This window comes from Cebus imitator, unplaced genomic scaffold, assembly GCF_001604975.1.
Source record: "Cebus imitator isolate Cc_AM_T3 unplaced genomic scaffold, Cebus_imitator-1.0 Scaffold3, whole genome shotgun sequence".
Taxonomy (NCBI): Eukaryota; Metazoa; Chordata; class Mammalia; order Primates; family Cebidae; genus Cebus; species Cebus imitator.
This window is the reverse complement of record NW_016107318.1, coordinates 4264213-4282790: the sequence shown is the minus strand read 5'-3', so window position 1 is coordinate 4282790 and position 18578 is coordinate 4264213. Positions and strand designations below refer to the sequence as shown.

The 18578-nt window shown below is 39.2% G+C and overlaps 2 protein-coding genes across 6 annotated transcripts in view; one reads left to right on the top strand and one right to left on the bottom strand.

Moving 5' to 3' along the window:
• The window catches only part of FUBP1 (far upstream element binding protein 1), a 38048-nt gene extending 22740 nt beyond the window's left edge, over nucleotides 1-15308 (bottom strand). Inside the window, exons 1-10 of the mRNA XM_037739249.1 lie at nucleotides 15060-15308; nucleotides 6226-6316; nucleotides 4485-4523; nucleotides 3965-4004; nucleotides 3392-3441; nucleotides 3231-3302; nucleotides 3045-3102; nucleotides 690-852; nucleotides 491-589; nucleotides 230-367 (exon numbers count right to left, since the gene is read on the bottom strand). Of these exons, the coding sequence (XP_037595177.1) occupies nucleotides 230-367; nucleotides 491-589; nucleotides 690-852; nucleotides 3045-3102; nucleotides 3231-3302; nucleotides 3392-3441; nucleotides 3965-4004; nucleotides 4485-4523; nucleotides 6226-6316; nucleotides 15060-15179 (870 nt within the window). The 5' untranslated portion in view covers nucleotides 15180-15308. The remainder of the gene's footprint in view (nucleotides 1-229; nucleotides 368-490; nucleotides 590-689; nucleotides 853-3044; nucleotides 3103-3230; nucleotides 3303-3391; nucleotides 3442-3964; nucleotides 4005-4484; nucleotides 4524-6225; nucleotides 6317-15059) is intronic.
• Nucleotides 15309-15337: 29 nt separating this feature from the next.
• DNAJB4 (DnaJ heat shock protein family (Hsp40) member B4) overlaps nucleotides 15338-18578 on the top strand; it is a 45957-nt gene continuing 42716 nt past the window's right edge. For 2 of the 5 annotated variants that reach the window (XM_037739505.1, XM_037739495.1), the window contains exons 1-2: nucleotides 15476-15794; nucleotides 16456-16537. The gene's annotated coding sequence lies outside the window, so the exon portion shown is untranslated. Of the gene's footprint in view, nucleotides 15795-16455; nucleotides 16538-18578 lie in introns of all 5 variants that reach the window. The other 3 variants (XM_037739512.1, XM_017531159.2, XM_017531150.2) reach the window with 3 other exon arrangements.

Here is an 18578-nt window from a genome sequence, read left to right as displayed (position 1 = left end):
AAAAAAAAAAAAAAAAAAAAAAAAAAAAAAAAAAGCCATTTCCAGAAAATCTGCCTCAAATCATAGAAGTACATACAATGCTATATTTATAGCAAATAGGGTAATAAGAAATAAAATATAGAATTCTGTATTCTCAAGTACAAAGGAGAAATAAAAGGATACAATGTTAGAGAAAGCCACTTAACACAAAATAGAAAGCACTATTATATTTATGTATATTTATGAATTAGCATACAACCATTTCTGAATGGGTATTTTTACTTACGTCTATCCCTTCATTTCCTCCTATTCTTGACCCATACTCATTCCGAACTTCTCTGAAACCACCTTGATCACGAATTAACTCTAACACCATTTCCTTGGCTTGCTAAAGTAGAAAAAGTTAACTAATTTAGAAAGAGTGTCTCAAAACATTTTAATTATACATGCATATTTTGCCCAACCCCATTCAACCCAACTCCTTCTTTATAAAATATAAAGTTAAGTTTACTTGAACTTTATATGGGTCTCCTGTAATTCTAAGAGGTTTGTCAGCACCAGTGTTCTGAGGCCCGTCTTGGATCATAACCATTTTAACTCCAGCCCGTTCCTGTTATAATCATAGAAATAATATATATTAACAAAAGAGAGTGGAAGAAAATGGTCATCAAAACAGACCAAAAATAACCACTTTACAAACATAACCATACCTGAAGCTGTTTAATAGTTTCTCCCCCCTTTCCAATGACTAATCCTGCCTTGCTAGCTGGAATCATGATTTCTTGAACTGCATTTCCCGGTCCATCACCATGATGGAAGCCAGGAGCTGGTCTTCCTTTTTCAACAATCTGATCCAGTAACCGTTTTGCTGACCTGTTAACATATTTGAATAGTAAGTTGTAGCATATCTAAGCTCATTCAAATAGAGAAATATAAAACAACATAACCAAGTACTCCTACACCAATTCTGGATCAGGTGCCTTAATGCTAACTTTAACAATGCTTTTACTTTTAAAATTTTTTTTGAGATGGAGTCTCACTCGGTCACCCAGGCTGGAGTGCAGTGGCACAATCTTGGCTCACTGCAACCTCCACCTCCTGGGTTCGAGTGATTCTCCTGCCTCAGCCTCCCAAGTAGCTGGGACTACAAATGCGTGGTACCATGCCCAGCTAATTTTTGTATTTCAGTAGAGATGGGGTTTCACCATCTTGGCCAGGCTGGTCTTGAACTCCTTATCTTGTGATCCACCCACCTTAGCCTCCCAAAGTGTTAGGGTTACAGGTGTGAGCCACTGTGCCAAGCCAACAACGCTTTTACTTTTAACTGAAAAATTTTCTAGATATACAATTTTTATTTTTAAGAGCAGTCGAAAATTTCCAAGAAAGAACATTCTAATGCTAAAGTTATCTCAGAATTAAACTGATTCCTCCAAGAACTAAATGATTTACTTACATTTTTAAACTACCATTTTGCTTACTCATATGCTACAATTATTCATTCAACAAATATTTAGGTATCAGCTACGTGCCAGGTGCCATTCTAGGTAATGGAGTAATAGCACTGATTAAAAAAAACAACACAGTTCCTGCTAGAGAGTAGCTTCATTTCATTAAAAAGTAAAAATATATAGGGGCTACTTGCTGAAAATTAAAAAAAAAAAAGGTAAAAATAACATGTCAAATGAATAGCACACATTATTTGGTAAGTGCTAATAAGAAAATCAGGCCAGGTATGGTGGCTCATGTCTGTAATGCCAGCACTTTAGTAGGCCAAGGTGGGTGAATCATGAGGTCAAGAGATAGAGACCATCTTGGCCAACATGGTGAAACCCCATCTCTACTAAAAAACAAACAAAAAAACCAACCAAACAAACAAAAAAACCAAATGTGGTATGTGCCTGTAGTCTCAGGTACTTGGGAGGTGGAGGCAGGAGAATTACTTGAACCCAGGAAGCACAGGCTACAGTGAGCCAATATCGTGTCATTGCTCTCCAGCGCCTGGGCAACAGAGTGAGACTCCGTCTCAGCGCACGCGCGCCGCACGCATGCACGCGCGCCGCACACGTGCACGCACACACACACACATACTCTCTCTCTCTCTCTCGTAAAGGAGGGGAACTAATAATGCAGAAGAAAGTTCAACTGCAGGCACACTGACTTCCAGTAATAAGAAAGCGCTGGCTTTAGGCACATGAACACAAACAAAAGCAATTATCTGAGTACTATGTAAACAGAGAAAAAAATGAAGGCTGGTAGTTTTAGTGGTAGGGAAAAACAAAAGCTTCTTATGATCTGCCTTTTTTTTTTTTTTTTTTTGAGATGGAGTCTTATTTCATTGCCCAGGCTGGAGTGCAGTGGCACTATCTCCACTCACCGAAAACTCTGCCTCCCAGGTTCAAGCTATCGTCCTGCCTCAGCCTTCTGAGTAGCTGGGGTGCATGCCACCACACCTTTTTTTAGTAGAGACAGTGTTTCACTGTGTTGGCCAGACTGGTCTTAAACTCCTGACCTTAGGTGATCCACGTGCCTCAGCCTCCCAAAGTGCTAGGATTACAGGCATGAGCCACCATGCCTGGCTATGATTTGCTTCTGTTTTTCTCAGTAAATAAGCTTAAGTCAGAAAGAGGTGGGGTTAGATGCTGAAGATTTGGAGGTGGGGAGATGTAGGATTAAAGAGCCTTGGAGAGGAGTGGAAAAGTGAATGAACTAGGCCTTCAAAGTTTGGTCAATGAAATGGGCCACAGGCAATGCAATAGTCCATTTGAGTTTAATGTCTATGAGTTTTAGGTGTCACCAGTCAACATGACTGTGCATTCTTCTCTAGGTTACACCTGGCTTTGCTCAAGTAGAGACTGGAATAGATATGAAGTTGTTTTCACTATTTTGTGTGTTTAATGACTCAGATAATGAACCCTAATTGAGAAAGACATGAGGTATAAACCTCAAAACTTTGAGGGGAGGCAGCAAGGAGACAATAGTGTAAAATAAAGCAGTAATGAAGAGCAGAGGCAAAATTCAAAGAGTTCTCCTGTTGTTAATTTGACTTTTAAGTCTTTCAAACTTACTGGACAGATTCAGGTGTTCCAGTTAGCATACAGGACCTTTCTGGAAGGCCACCACTATCTACAATTAAAAACAAACAAAAAACACTTTAGGTCAAAAATTAAAGGTAGCATTATTATTACTAGAAACCAAAAAAAGAATGCTAGTTTTCCAGTCACTTTGAAAATATCAAGAGAACATAACATTACCAGGAGCTATCTGTATTTTGCATCCAGATTCCTGTTGTATTCGTGAGATCTGTTCACCTCCTCTGCCAATTACTAGACAAAAAAAAAAATTTTTTTTGGTTGAAAGATTCTAAAATATGTTTTGATCATGTTTTCAAAACTTTAAAAATTAAGTTACTTACTAAATCCAACCATTCCATCTGGAACTTTGTATTCTTCTGTCATTACAGACCTGCTAAGAAGTAACAGAAAGTACCATTTTCCTTCAGTGAAAGATAATTTGTTTACAAATAAAAGGTAACCTATTAATAAAAACGGAAGTCCAATGTCTCCCAATGGCTTAAACTAAGATTCTAGGCTCAGACTTACGTCAAAACATACGGCCTTATTACTTGAGCCATTAAATTAAGAATTTTAAGATGATGCATCAAGTGAAGAAGGGATGATGAATGCAACAGTCTGAAGGCATGAACTGTATAAAGAGCTGGACGAGTTTGGGCAATGTCATCTTAACAGTTACTCTAACTCACCCTTGTTCTAAAATGTGGCTAATTCCACCTATCTTTCCAAACCACAAATTTATCTCACTCAAAAGAAAAATAATCACTCTATGGCACCTCCCCATGGGGGGGTGACATTAACTATGTATACCAAAAAATACAGACACATATTCAATATACACCAATATGGTTGTGTTTTTACAAACAGCTCAACCAAAACTTGCAGAATACTTTTTGAAAAACTTGTGACTCTACCTTTGCTGCTGATGCATTGGTGGTAACTGTGTTCCAAAAGCTATCAAAAAATTAAATAAAAATAAAATGAAAATTCAAAATTGAAGTTTACTTATATATTTAATTAACAACACAATCACATCATTCAAAAACCTTTAACTAATGTACAGACAACACCTTGAAGAAAGTCAAATTTTATACAGAGTACTTATATCAGCATTGACAGTGGCAAGAAAGTCAATGAAAGGTTAGACATTATATTAGCAATGGCACAGAACAATTTCCTTTTTCAATTTGTACAAGCATAGATCAAGAATTGAAGTTGTTAAATACATAAAATAATTCAGCAACCAATCTTTATATATACCTGGACACAGTTAATGGGACAAATTGTAAAACAGAAGAAAAAGGTATATAAATTCATGCTAGGTGATGCAAAAGGCTCATAAACCAACTAACTTCAAAGATATCCAATAATATGAACAAAATCTTCATATTAAAATTCAGTTAACTTTTAACCCAGTTTAAAACGAATACTTACAGTCATTTTGAGGAGCAACTTTCTTAGCATCTGGTTGATCTGGAAAATTAAGTGTCTTTTAATTTGTTGCGAATTAAGTACAAAGCTTCTCCCCTCCCAAACAAGAATAAATAACAATATAAACATTTATTGAAATATCCAAAGGTATGGTTTATCATTTAAACCAAAACTGCCAAATTTCAACTCAAACTCAGAATCTAAAAACGAAACTATATTCATTCTCTTCACGTTCAAAAGATGCACAGACATTAAACTAGTTATCTGATTTTAACAAACCACTGACATTAATGTACGTTAAGCATATCAGAATGATACAAGACAAAGTACTTTAGGTCCATTACTGGCGAAATATCACATGCTAAAGGCTAATGATGCTTCCACCTCAGGAACTGAAGACTGGGGGCGGGGGGGGAACCTATCAAACTAAGAAAATCTGACATATTAAAAGTTGAGTGTATCTGATGGTGACCACAAAGCTATGCCCCCCAAAAAACAACAACAAAAAAAACCCCCACAACATTACAAGGCAATTTCAACCTAAACTGTTCTTTTATAAACAAACATTTCACTGTATAAAACTTTAGGAAAAAAACCTCAAAGCAACTACAGTACTACCTTCATATAAATCCATTATACAGATGAATACAATGCATACCTTGGAACTGACAACCTATAGCTCAAAGTACTACATTCTCCTCCCCCCTTCAAACTTAAATGATTAAACATCAGAATGTTGTGCAGCAAAAATTCAGACACATAATCCAAGAAATATTTGTGTCCATTTAAGAATCCACTGGTTTATTCCACGTTTACATACTGAACACATGTAATAAATAAAAATTCCTGCCTTTAAAAGGAGAGGGCATTCCCTCCCAGTGTGTTGTACTGCTCGGACTTGTCCAAGAGCCATCTACACATAAAATAAAAAGAATACATTACATACAACATCTGAAGCATCATTAGCTCATTTTTTTTTTTTTTGTATATTAAAAACCTCACTATAAATATGAAAGACACTTAAATAAAAGGAAATCAAGTTCTCTGGTCAAAAGCTACAAATACATTCTACAGCCACAGTGAGAATCCTCCCTTTAAAAAAAGGGGTAAAAAGAAAATGTATCAAAACTCATACATCAAACCTAAAACAAAAAATACATGCAGACTTCTAAGTTCAGGAGCTTCAACAATTACGATTTTTTAAAATACAAAGCACTGTAAATCCACTGTTTAATCCACAGGTTTAAAGCTAAACCTGAAACACAAACGTACTAAAAACAAAGAACATTAAAAAAAAAAAAGTTATAACCTGTAACACCCTAGGGTAGCAAACTATAGCAATTTCAACCTTTAAAGTGAAATTGGAAATAGGAAAATGACGAAAGCACAGCATATTAAAATCCATTCATGTATGAGAAAAACCAGTGAAATGCCTTCTAAGTAATATATATTCTTGTTTTTTTTTTTTTTTACGTCTGTGCAAATTTTCAATCTGGCACAATACTAAAAGAGGGAAAATAAACTGTTTTCTAATAAGACAAAACTTCCTGGTTGACTCAAATTTTACCTACCTTGTCTAGGTCTCTCCCCAACCCCCAACCCCTTTTAGGCCAATATACACCTTACAATTTTATTACTTTTATAATAAAAGTAATGTCTCAATAAAATAATAGAAAAATACTGAGAATCACTTCAAGCTAAACACTCTGAAAAACAATTTAAAATGCTTATGAGTACAACTTACCTCCATCTTCTAAGGGTCTTTTTTGTCCCCCATAACCATAGTCATTTGAATTCAGTGATGTCCCAGCATCACCTCCAATTTTTGCTGCAATCTAAGAAGACAAAAAGAGAAAAAAAACAAAAAAAAACAAAAAAACCCCACAAACTATTACATACCATTCATTACTAAATTTCCTTCACTTCCTAATATGTATGTGAAATACTTAGTATCACATCAGAGAATTTACTTGACAAATTAAAATTACAGCTCAATTTATTGCTACCATAAATACTTCAGGCAGTTAACATAATAATCATGTGATGAAGCTTCTGATACATCCCTATAGGAAGCAACAAAGAAACAACCAATTAGGAATCCTTAAGAGAGAGCAAACTGATTTAAAGAAAATCTGGATCCTATCTTGCTCTCTCTCTCATGACATTTCAAAAGATGTGCGTAAACACAGAGAATGTGTACACTTTGTGGGACTCAAAGGCTAGTAAGACAGCTACTAGCCATATATGGTTACTAAGTACTTGGAATGTAACTAGTCTGAAATGACACTTGCTATAAGTGAAAAATTACTGAATTATTGAAAATCTGGAACCATGTAAATCATCTCAAAATTTTTATATTGAATACATGCCAAGAGGGTAATATTTTTCTATACGTTGAGTTAAATAAAACATGTGGCTCGTATTATAGCTTTATAGGACAATGTTTTTTCTAAGGATATATGCAGGAGTCTGATGAGCTCAAGTCTTAAAACCTCAGCTGTGGAACCATAAAGATACATATATATATATATATTTTTTTTTTTGGAGATGGAGTCTTGCTCTGTTGCCCAAACTGGAGTGCAGTGGCATGATCTTGACTCACTGAAACCTCCGCCTCCTGGATTCAAGCAATTCTCCTGTCTCAGCCTTCCAAGTAGCTGGGACTACAGGTGCCCACCATCATGCCTGGCTAATTTTTGTATTTTTAGTAGAGACAGGGTTTCACTATATTGGCCAGGCTGGTTTGGAACTCCTTACCTTGTGATCTGCCTGCCTCGGCCTCCCAGTGTGCTGCGATTACAGCATGGGCCACCCTGTCTGGCCTCTCTTAGAAGATTTTTAACTTTTAGAGTAGGGCAAGTAATTTCTTGCACCTGATCGAACAAATGTTAAGAAACATCTAGCTTTGCTGCCATGGTGGCTCATGCCTGTAATCTTAGTACTTTGGGAGGCGGAAGTGGGTACATGGCTTGAGCTCAGGAGTTCGAGAGCAGTCTGGGCAACATGGTGAAAACGCATCTCTACTAAATACAAAAATTAGCCGGGTGTGGTGGTACATGCCCATAGTCCCAGCCACTCGGGAGGCTGAGGCATGAGAATCACTTGAACCCAGGAGTTGGAGGTTTCAGTGAGCCGAGGTCACACCACTGCACTCTAGCTTGGGTGATTGAGCAAGACTGCTAAAAAACACACCTACACACACCCACACCACACCTGGCTTCAAGTCACAAGTAGGGAACAACCAATAGATATTTATTGAATTTTTCTACAAAAGGAGAACTGGAGTGGTTCCCATTTCCATGGGGAATCATGGAGAGGTTCTGCAACATTGCTGAGTGGTCAGCAATAGGCCAAGCTCTACACTAAAATGGTGTACATTCATTATAGAAGATGTGTGATGGACTCATGAGAAGTTATTACATACTTCTTTCAATTTTGAGTATATTTGAAATCTTCCAAGGAAAATATTAAAGAAAACCTAACTTTTAGTGACTGGGATTTCCCAAAGAGATCCTGGTATGGATAACTGCTTCAAGTTTTTATCATCATCAGATAACTGGAGAGGATAAAATTATAGTTAAGGGTTTAAGTCATAAATTCAACACGGATCACTTAAGTCTAATTATGTATCAGTTCCCATGTACTAACCTCATCAAACAACTGGAAAAGGTTTTATAGTTAAGTGCTTAAATCATAAATTCAACATGGATCACTTAAGTCTAATTATGTATCAGTTCCCACATACCAACTGTATTTCCTAGGACTCCTAGATTTCCCTTTTCCTCATTTAAAAATGCAAACATCAACCACAAAGCATATTAGGATCAAGTATTAGATTGCTCGATTTAAAAAAAGATACACTCTTGGCCAAGCACAGTGGCTCACGCCAATAATCTCAGTACTCTGGGAGGCTGAGGCAGGTAGACCACCTGAGGTCAGGAGTATGAGACCAGCCTGACCAACATAGCAAAACCCTGTCTCTACTAAAAATACAAAAAAACCAGCGGGACATGGTGGGACACGCTGGTAATCCCAGCTACTCGGGATTCAGGTGAGAGAACTGCTCGAACACAGGAGGTAGAGGTTGCAGTGAGCCTTTAACTCCAAGAAACTTCTATACAGCGAAGACACTTATTTATACTTCCTTACCCACTGAATAGTTCAAAAACGATCCAAATGAAAATGAAAGTTGAGGCTGGTCACAGTGGCTCATGCCTGTAATCCCAGCACTTTGGGAGGCCGAGGTGAGTGGGTCACCTGAGGTCAGGAGTGAAACCTTGTCTGTACTAAAAACACACACAAAAAAATTAGCTGGGCATGGGAGGCATGCCCATAATTCCATCTACTCAGGAGGCTGAGGCAGCAGACTCACTTTAATCTGGGAGGCGGAGGTTGCAGTGAGCAGACATCTAACCACTGCACTCCAGCCTGGGCGACAGATCGAGACTCCGTCTCAAAAAAACATAAAAGTTGACACTTAGTTAACTCTAAAGAACCAGTAATACCATTTCAAAAATTCAGAACTGTTACAAAGACATTAACACTTTTAATAAAAATACCAATAAAGGAGCCAGGCCCAGTGGCACCTGCAGTCCCAGCTACTTCAGAAGCTGAGGTGGGAGAATTGGTTGAGGCCAGGAGTTCAATGCTAATACAGCAGACTCCATCTCTTAAAAACAAACAAACAAACAAAACTGAAAAAACAAAACGAACTGCAGATTTGATCAATTTTCTAAGATCAATAAAATATACAATTACTAGGTGACTACAAGGAGAATTTAAGAAAAATAATTCCTAAAAACCAACCTCCAACTATATTCAACTCCTTTTTCAGAGTACCAGAATTCAACATATTCAATTTTTATTAGACAATTATCAAGTGTGGGAAACTTTTAATTATTATTATTATTATTTTTTTTAAGACAGAGTCTATGTTGCTCAGGCTGGAGTGCAGTGGCACGATCTAGGCTCACCACAACATCTAACCCGCTGAGTTCAAGCAATACTCCTGCCTCAGCCTCCCAAGTAGCTGGAATTACAGGCACACACCACCACGCCTGGCCAATTTTTGTATTTTTAGTAGAGACAGGGTTATACCATATTGGCTAGGTTGGGCTTGAACTCCTGACCTCAAGTGATCCGCCCATCTTGGCCTCTCAAAGTGCTGGGATTACAGGCGTGAGCCGCCGTGCCCCACTACTTTATTTAATTTTAGTTTACAAAAACAATTCAAGCTTTCCATATGGACCATTCTCTGTTTCTTGAATGAGTAAGTTATTTTTCCTGCTTTCATTATTTTAGCATTCCTCACCTCTATTAAGTCAAGAAGTGAGAAATGCAAGAATTTGGGAGTTGAAAAGAAATTTGAGAGACACAGTAATCTCTTTTTATCTTGTTTTTGTTCTCCACTGTTTCAGTTATCTACCGTATAGTACAATCAGATATTCTGGGGTTAGGGAAGAGACCCCTCATTCACATAACTTATTACAGCATATTGGTCTAATTTTTAAAAATTTGCCCTTCTTGTTAATAATACAGTGTATTGTTGTAATTGTTCGATTTTTTTAAATTAAAATTTTGAGACCGGGCCAGACTGTTACCCAAGGCTGTAGTACAGTGGCACGATCATGGCTCACTTATGCAACTACCTATAGGACCCAACATTGTCAACACTGTAGACTTGACCTCCCAAGTTGAAGCAATCCTCCCACTTCAGCCTCCTGGGGAGCTGATACTACAGGCACGCACCACCATATCTGGCTAATTTTTTTGTATTTTTTATAGAAACAGGGTTTCACTATGTTGCCTAGGGTGGTCTCAGACTCCCGGGCTCAAGCGATCCTCCTAACTCAGCTATCTTAGTTAAAGTTAAGTGTTAAGATTACCAGCGTGAACCACTATGACCAGCCTTGTTCCATTTTATTATTATCATTAATACTGTGTCTAATTTAGACTTCAAGCTTTATATATATGTATATATAGGAAAAAAACATTATCATGTGTATATATAGGATTCTTTACTATCTATGGTTTCAGATATTCACTGAGGGTCTTGGAATGTATCCTCCGAGGTTAAGAACGGACTATTATAGTTTACTTAATTATCTTCTGAGATTCAGAAAATCTGTAAAATCAGGTGGTATGACCAACTATAGACCCTTAAGATTTGGTTCTGGAAAACGTGCAAATACCAAAATCCACAGATGCCCAAGTTCCTTATATAAAATGGTGCAGTATCTGCATAACCTACACAAATCCTTTGGTATACTTTAAGTCATCTCTAGATTACTTACAATACCTGATACATTGTACACAGTTGTTGTACTGTTTATATTTATATTACTTGTATTGTTGGACTGTTATTCCATTTTTCTAATATTTTTGATCCATGGCTGGCTGAATTTGCACATGCAGAGCCCACAGATACAGAGGGCTGACTTGTATTTTTATTCATCAAAAATGTGTATTGATTTAATTCAGTAAATGTTGAGTACCTACTACAAGCAAGGTCCTGATGGAGTTAGTTCCCATACACCAGACATGCGAAGAAACCTGGACACTAGAAATACTACCATTCCATGATTTGCTTATCACAACCAAGCCTTGCTATCCTGTCACAAAATAATATAAAAAAAGAATCATGCTCAAATGCTAGTTTTCACTGAAGAAACTAATGGTAATTTTAAAAAAAGCTCTATTCTATATTTTCATTTCATTCAAACAACATTGTGCAGCCGGCATAACTTTTATAATTGTCAGAGGAGACTGCAAGAATCATCAAACACATAATGACTAATTTTACAGTTGTCTAGAGGGGAAGGGATGAGGGTTAGCAGTCTTGCTTAGCTACTTATCTAGTCTCTGATTCATTTCTGCCTTCGTACAACCTCAAGGAAAAAAACTGAGTTAATACATTTTAATTTTCCAATGTTCTAGAGACAGAAGTTGCTACTAATACCACTGCCAAAGACCTAATCAAACAATCCCAATCCCTGGAGTTACAGCTTGAAATATAAAAAAAAAAAAAATTCTGAAGTGCACAGGCTGGAAACTGAACTAAAGCAGCAATCTGGTGCCCCTGTGTTGAATTTAGCTCAGAATATCATAAAAATCTGAAAATTTCACATGAAAATAAGCTAGGGAAAAAAAAAAAAAAAAAGATTGGGTAACTAAATGACCATATGTCAACAACCAGCTAGAGTTAACACTACTGTCATTACCAGATATGGACCAGGAATCATAATCACTTGTCCTGCTTTTATGAATAACCAAGAACTGTCCAGCAAAATACCAATGGCATTCCCAACTGGTACAGCCTTGAGGCTCCTTGAGAGCAGGCAACTGTTCTTGTATCGCTTCCTTCCAAAAAAAAAAAAAAAAAAGCCACAAAACAAAAAAACAGCAAAGTACTCTAGACAAAAAAAATAAACTTAACGTTAGTTGATAATCTTGGAAACTTAAGTCAATATTCTTAAACACACAAGAAAAAGTAGTTCAGATATTAACCTAACTTGTTTCTTTTGTCTAAGCACACTTCTGTATATTCCATAAATTATATCATCAGACTAACAGCTACAACTGACATTTAGAGACATCATCAAATGTAATGGGTAATTCTAGTCAAAAGCTAAAGTTAGGAATCTCAGATTTAAGAACATTTCTTTTTTTTGAGACGGAGTTTCGCTCTTGTTACCCAGGCTGGAGTGCAATGGTGCGTTCTCGGCTCACCGCCACCTCTGCCTCCTGGGTTCAGGCAATTCTCCTGCCTCAGCCTCCAGGGTAGCTGGGATTACAGGCACGCGCCACCATGCCCAGCTAATTTTTTGTAGTTTTTTAGTAGAGACGGGGTTTCACTGTGTTGACCAGGATGGTCTCGATCTCTTGACCTCGTGATCCACCCGCCTCGGCCTCCCAAAGTGCTGGGATTACAGGCTTGACCCACCGCGCCCGGCCTATTTAAGAACATTTCTATAAAGAAACAAATCATTACAGCAAAGACATCAGGACAACTGATGTCTTGGCATGTAACACAAGAAATTTCAGTTTGATGACAATTTCTATACTTAAAAAAATCTAAAACAAGAAATTATGGCTTAGCCTAATAATAAAATCCAATTTTTCTTTTGTGAGACAGGGCCTTGCTCTATTGATCTGGCTGGAGTGCAGGAGCGTGATCTCCACCCACTTCAACCTCTTACCTCCCAGCTTGAAGCGAATCTTGTGCCTCAGCCTCTGAGGTAGCTGGGACTGCCGGCGCAGGCCACCAAGCAAGGATACTTTTCGTATTTTTTGTAGAGATGGAGTTTCACCATGTTGGCCAGGCTGGTCTTAAACTGCTGACTTCAAGTGATCTGCCCATGTCAGCCTCCCAAAGTGTTGAGATTACAGGCATGAGCTACTATACCCGGCATGAAATTCCATTTTTAATTAAAGCACTGCAACACAAGGTGTTCCGTATCTGGATCCACCAGTACCTCTCCTGGCCTTGTTTCATGTCCTCCCATCCCGCACTATCTTCCAGTGACTTCACTCCTGTGTCCTTGTCTTTCCCTCGAACCCTCATACTTCCGTGCATGCTGCTTCTTTTCTCTACTGGCCAAACTTTCATTCATTCTATAACGCCTTGACCAAATATCACTCCTTTACTTAGGAAGTTGGGCATCCCTTTCCAACTTGTGTCCCATACAAGGTGCCTGCCTCATAGTATAAACTTTATCAACACTTATAAAACAAGCAGATTAATTAAATGTCCATATTTTGTCTGCTATCGTTAATCAAAGTATTTACCAAATAATCCTGTTCATCTGCATTTGGTCAAGGAACTGTATCACAACTTCTTATCTGGAACCAATTCACCCATTAAACCAAAAAAACAATGCTGGGTGCAGTGGCTCATGCCTGTAATCCCAGCACTTTGGGAGGCCGAGGTGGGTGGAGATCAGGAGTTCGAGACCAGCCTGGCCAGTATTGTGAAACCCCATCCTTACTTTAAAAAAAAAAAAAAAAAAAAATTAGCCAGGGATGGTGGCGCGCGTCTGTAATCCCAGCCACTGGGTAAGCTGAGGCAGGAGAATCGCTTGAACCTGGGAGGTGGAGGTTGCAATGAGTTGAGATGATGCCACTGCGCTGCAGCCTGGGCGACAAAGCCAGACTCCATCTCAAAAAAACACAAACAGCAGCAACAAAACAACACACACACACACACAACTTCACTATCTATGTACAGTGTGCGACAAAAATTAATCCAATGTGCTGGTTCTAGTAAAATAGCTGGTTCCAGTAAATAAAATAGTTCCCCTAAGTCTTCCAAACCAATCTAATAAAACCCGCTGACAGTTTGTCAGTTACATAAATCCTTTCGCTAGTCTAAACACGTTCAGAATTTCTTAAATTACGTGGAAAAAAAAACCGCAGAATATTAATGTTGACCTTTTGTTGATTATCCTTAATATTTCTGATATAAACAATACAAGTATATATTTATAATGTGTTTACAACATTAGATGTGTTACATTACAACGGATTTTATGAATTCTGATTTTCACTCAACGTTCCTTTAATTGTACCGGAGGCTAAAAAGTTAGAACTAAGTGAACTCCTAATGCAATCAAAACACACCACAAAACTGATTTCTAATTACCATTAGCTTAGCACTAATTAAAAATGTCCAGCATCTAGTACAATACGCATAGTGTCACAGAGAATAGGACTCTTTCGTTTACATGCAAATCCATATCAACACCACACATTTTGAAATTTTAGATATATTAGGGGACTATCTAAAAATGTAAAGCTCAAGTTAAGAAACCTTTCATTTTCCTAGAATACACGTACTATTTTAACAGTTTTCGTCTGGGAAAAGTGGTGCCTTCAGGGCAAATGCACGCACTACGTAATACAAAGAGGTCTGGTCAGTTTACGACTCTGAACAGAGAGGCAGATTCAAATTGAAACCTCCAGTATAATGGGCCTGAGGCCATTTTGAGAAATAAGGGGGGCGGACTGGTAGAATAGACTGACACGTAAATCCCGCCCTGAGGAAGACTGCTTTCAAGTCCCTTCCTTGTAAGGTGTGAAGGTGAATGGTACCGAAAGCGGCTTTAATTGCGAGAGGGAACAGAAATGAGCTGCAAAGGCTACTTTAGTGACAAATCCCTTCCCTGGCGATGGCTCCAGGAAACAGACCCTAGTTCTTTCTCAAACTCATTACCAGAACCTTTCACTAAACTGTATGAAACTACCAACGCTTTATCCCCTAGAAGAGGATATTCATCTTGAGGAAAAGGGGAGGCTAAGTTAGCTCACGGCGGAAAGGCGAGTGCCGCAGAAGCGCAAGAAAGACTTAAGGCCTTCTTCGCGTAGCACGCTTCGGGGTTCTAACTGGATTAGACACTAAGAACACAAAACTGAGTTCTGGTCTCTAAACGATATTACCAACATGGGGAAACGTGTCTCTTCACATTTCAGCCCGGAAGGACACCTCTTTCCTCTTCCTCTTGCGCTGAGGGTTAGCGGCCTACTCAGTCAGCGGCCAATTACCATGAGCTTTCGGGATCCCGCCGCGCGGTCCACACTTACCTGCCGGGCTCTCTGCAGTGCATCTTTGAAAGCGTCGTTAACTCCCCCACCACCACCGCCGCCACCACCGCCACCAGCTGAGCCAGAAGAAGGTGGAGGCACTGTTGAATAGTCCGCCATGGTTGCACTATAGGAGCCGCTGCGGCTTGTTCAGGGACTTCCTCTCAGCTAACAGCTAAGAAAGAAAGAAAATGGCGGCCGTTGAAGCTCTATCACATTCTTGCGCGACCATCGTGCCGTAAAGGGGCGGAGACCGAAGAAAGGAACTCTCGCGATGTTTCCGAGGCAACGCGCTAGTGTGAGTCTGGGGCTGAGAAAGAAGGACCGGAACAGAGACGTCGCGAGAATTAAGTTTAAAATTTCGCGAGAACAGAGTTTCTTTTGGCGCCTCCCTTCCGCGTGATCTTGGGGTGAGGCTGGGTAATTGTTCCTGCGGGGTGGTGGGTGATGGTGGCTCGTAGACTGCGGCTGGGTTGGATGGTGGGAAGCCTGAAGAAAAGGTTGTTTGTTACTGGTCGCCGCCTCAGGGAGGTAGTGCGGCATAATTTTCTGCTATGGGTCTTTCTCGTTTTCCTCGGGGAAGGGCGTAACAACGACGGGCGTGACGTCGACGCAGCAGTGTCACGAGAGCGCTGCCGCCCAGAGGGCGCCAGGAGAAGCGCATCCGAGACGCCGCGCGGTGATGCTCCCGAAAACGTCTGCCCTGCCTAGCGGAAACCCAGCATGATTTTCAGGGTAGTAAAGTGTCCCTGTATTTTACTTCCAGACTGTCAGATTTTTGAGTTTTATACCAAGGGGAGGAATGGTGAATTCAGACTGGAAGCTTGTTAGTTCTCGAACATATTTTAAGTTTTTGTTTAAAATAATGTGGATGTGGCTCTAACAATATGACTGCCCTTTTCCTTTTTTTAAATTTTTTTTTTTTTTGAAACGGAGTCTTGCTTGCACTTTCGCCCGGGCTGGAGTGCAGCGGCGCCATCTCGGCTCACTGTAATCTCCGCCTGCCGGGTTCAAGCGAATTCTCCTGCCTCAGCCTCCCAAGTAGCTGGGATTACAGGCGCCCGTCACCACGCCCAGCTAATTTTGTGTGTGTGTGTGTGTGTGTGTGTGTGTGTTTTTGTTTTTTTTTTTGGCGAGAGACTGGGTTTCACAGTGTTGGCCGGGGTGGTCTCAAACCCCTGACCTTGTGATCTGCCCGCCTCGGCCTCCCAAAGCGCTGGGATTAGAGGCGTCAGCCACCGTGCTCAGCCGACTGCCTTTTTATCCATAAACGTGCTTTTTCCCAAAGTTCAGTGTTAGCGAGATTTAGTAACTTAGTATTTGTACGTGACCATGGCCATTGTTATTAAGGTCTTTTAAGAACAGCGTTGTTTCTTTACCAAAATTGATTTTTTAGCTTCTTAGGCGTAGTTTCTCCCACCCCAATCTGTGGGTACTCAACTGTAAGATAATGTTCTGAATTGTCATCACAGGGGTAGGTAGGTAGGTAGGTAGGTAGGTAGGTAGGTAGGTAGGTAGGTGTGTGTGTGTGTGTGTGTGTGTATGTGTGTGTATATACATATGTATATAAATTGGTATTTTTTCTTATGTACTTCAGTTACATTTCTTTTAATTTTAGACATTTCTTCAGATCTTCTTCAACATATCTTGGCATGTAATTTACTGTGTTAATAGTAATAGTTCCAGGAATCGTTAGGAGACTTTAGAAGTCTTTACTCTGTTTATCATTAGGTATATCACAGTGACTCTTTTTCCCAAAATTATTTCTATTTAAATAACAAAGAATGAGATAAAATGCACTTTCTCAACTTTGTGGCATTTTGTCTTTGGTTAGGTCTAAGAAAAATACTTTTCCAGCAGCTCTTAAGATTAATTGTGAGAAATACATGCTGCATTCTTCCTGAAAACCTAAAAGTAATGTGTTCACTTGCTCAGGCACCAGAATAGCAGTTAATATGCAAGTAGATACACATGAGCCATCATTTACCTTTAATCAAGTTTTCATGCCCTCGTATCCGTTTATAGTTCTGATCATCTTTTTCAGTGTTCATGGCCATCCCTTTAAATTATGGTGGGATTTGTATTTGAAAAATCAGTGCACGTACTGGATTACAGATTTAATCATAATATATAGAAAAACAGTAAAAGCAGTGTTGGGTGTGCAGCTAGGTAGGTATTTTCCAGTTGTATTTTGAGAATGTCTTGATTTTTTTCGTATTTTATTAGACAATACAATCAGACTTTCTGATCAATCTAATTTACCAGAGTGCTATAATTTACCTTCAAAACAAATTTATGTATATTATAATTTAGTTATTACTGAATATTGAAAATAAGTTAAGGACCTCACTTTTTTTTTTTTTTTTTTTGAGACTCGCTCTGTTGCCCAGGTTGGAGTACAGTGGCATGATCTTGGCTCACTGAAACCTCTGCCTCCTAGGTTCAGGGGATTCTCATGCCTCAGGCTCTGGAGCAGTTGGGATTACAGGTGTGTGCCATCATGCCTGACTAATTTTTGTTTTGTTTTGAGACAGAGTCTTGCCCTGTTGCCCAGGCTGGAGTACAGTGGTGCGATCTTGGCTCACTGCAACCTCCCGGGTTCAAGGGATTCTCCTGCCTCACCCTCCGGAGTAGCGGGGATTACAGGTGCCCGCCACCACGCCCAGCTGATTTTCATATTTTTGGTAGAGATGAGGTTTCATCATGTTAGTCAGGCTCATCTTCAACTCCTGACATCAGGTGTCCACCTGCCTCAGCCTCCCAAAGTGCTGGGATTACAGGTGTGAGCCACCACGACTAGCTTTTTGTTTTTTAAGTAGAGACAAGGTTTCCCTATGTTGGCCAGGCTGGTCTTGAACTCTTCTCAAGTGATCTTCCTGCCTTGGCCTTCCAAAGTCTGGGATTATAGGCGTGAGCCCCCACGCCTGGCTGGGACCTCCATTTCTCTTTCTTTTTTTTGTTTTAGATTCTCTTGGGGGTATGGGTATTCTATAATGATAACCCGTTGGAATTAGTCTAGAACAAAAGGCATTTCTCAAGCTTAGCACTATTTACCTCAAATGACGTATCTCTGAGCTCTTCAATATCAGAAAAGTGCTGTGCAAATAGAAATTATTATTATTAAAATATTTAATCTTCTGGTATTTCATGATTAGAAAAGGATAATCCACATCTTCCACTTCGGTAAATTTTTTGTAATAAACAGCTACATTCAAATCTTAGTTTTGGTAAAACTTGATATCCTGCAACAGCAACTGTATTGTGGGAAAACATTAGCTAATTATTTGGCTAAATAGTGTTACTTCTGAATTCACGAAATCTTGTGATTAGCCATGGCAAAGTAAAATCTTAGCCATTTGTACTTCGCTGGTTACTGTAGTTAGTTGTTCCCCAGGCTGGTCTTGAACTTCTGGGCTCAAGGAATTCTCCTGCCTTGGCCTCCCAAAGTGCTGGGATAACAGGCGTGATTTACCATGCCCAGACAGGATAACTTTTCATTGTTAATTTTTTTTTTTTTTT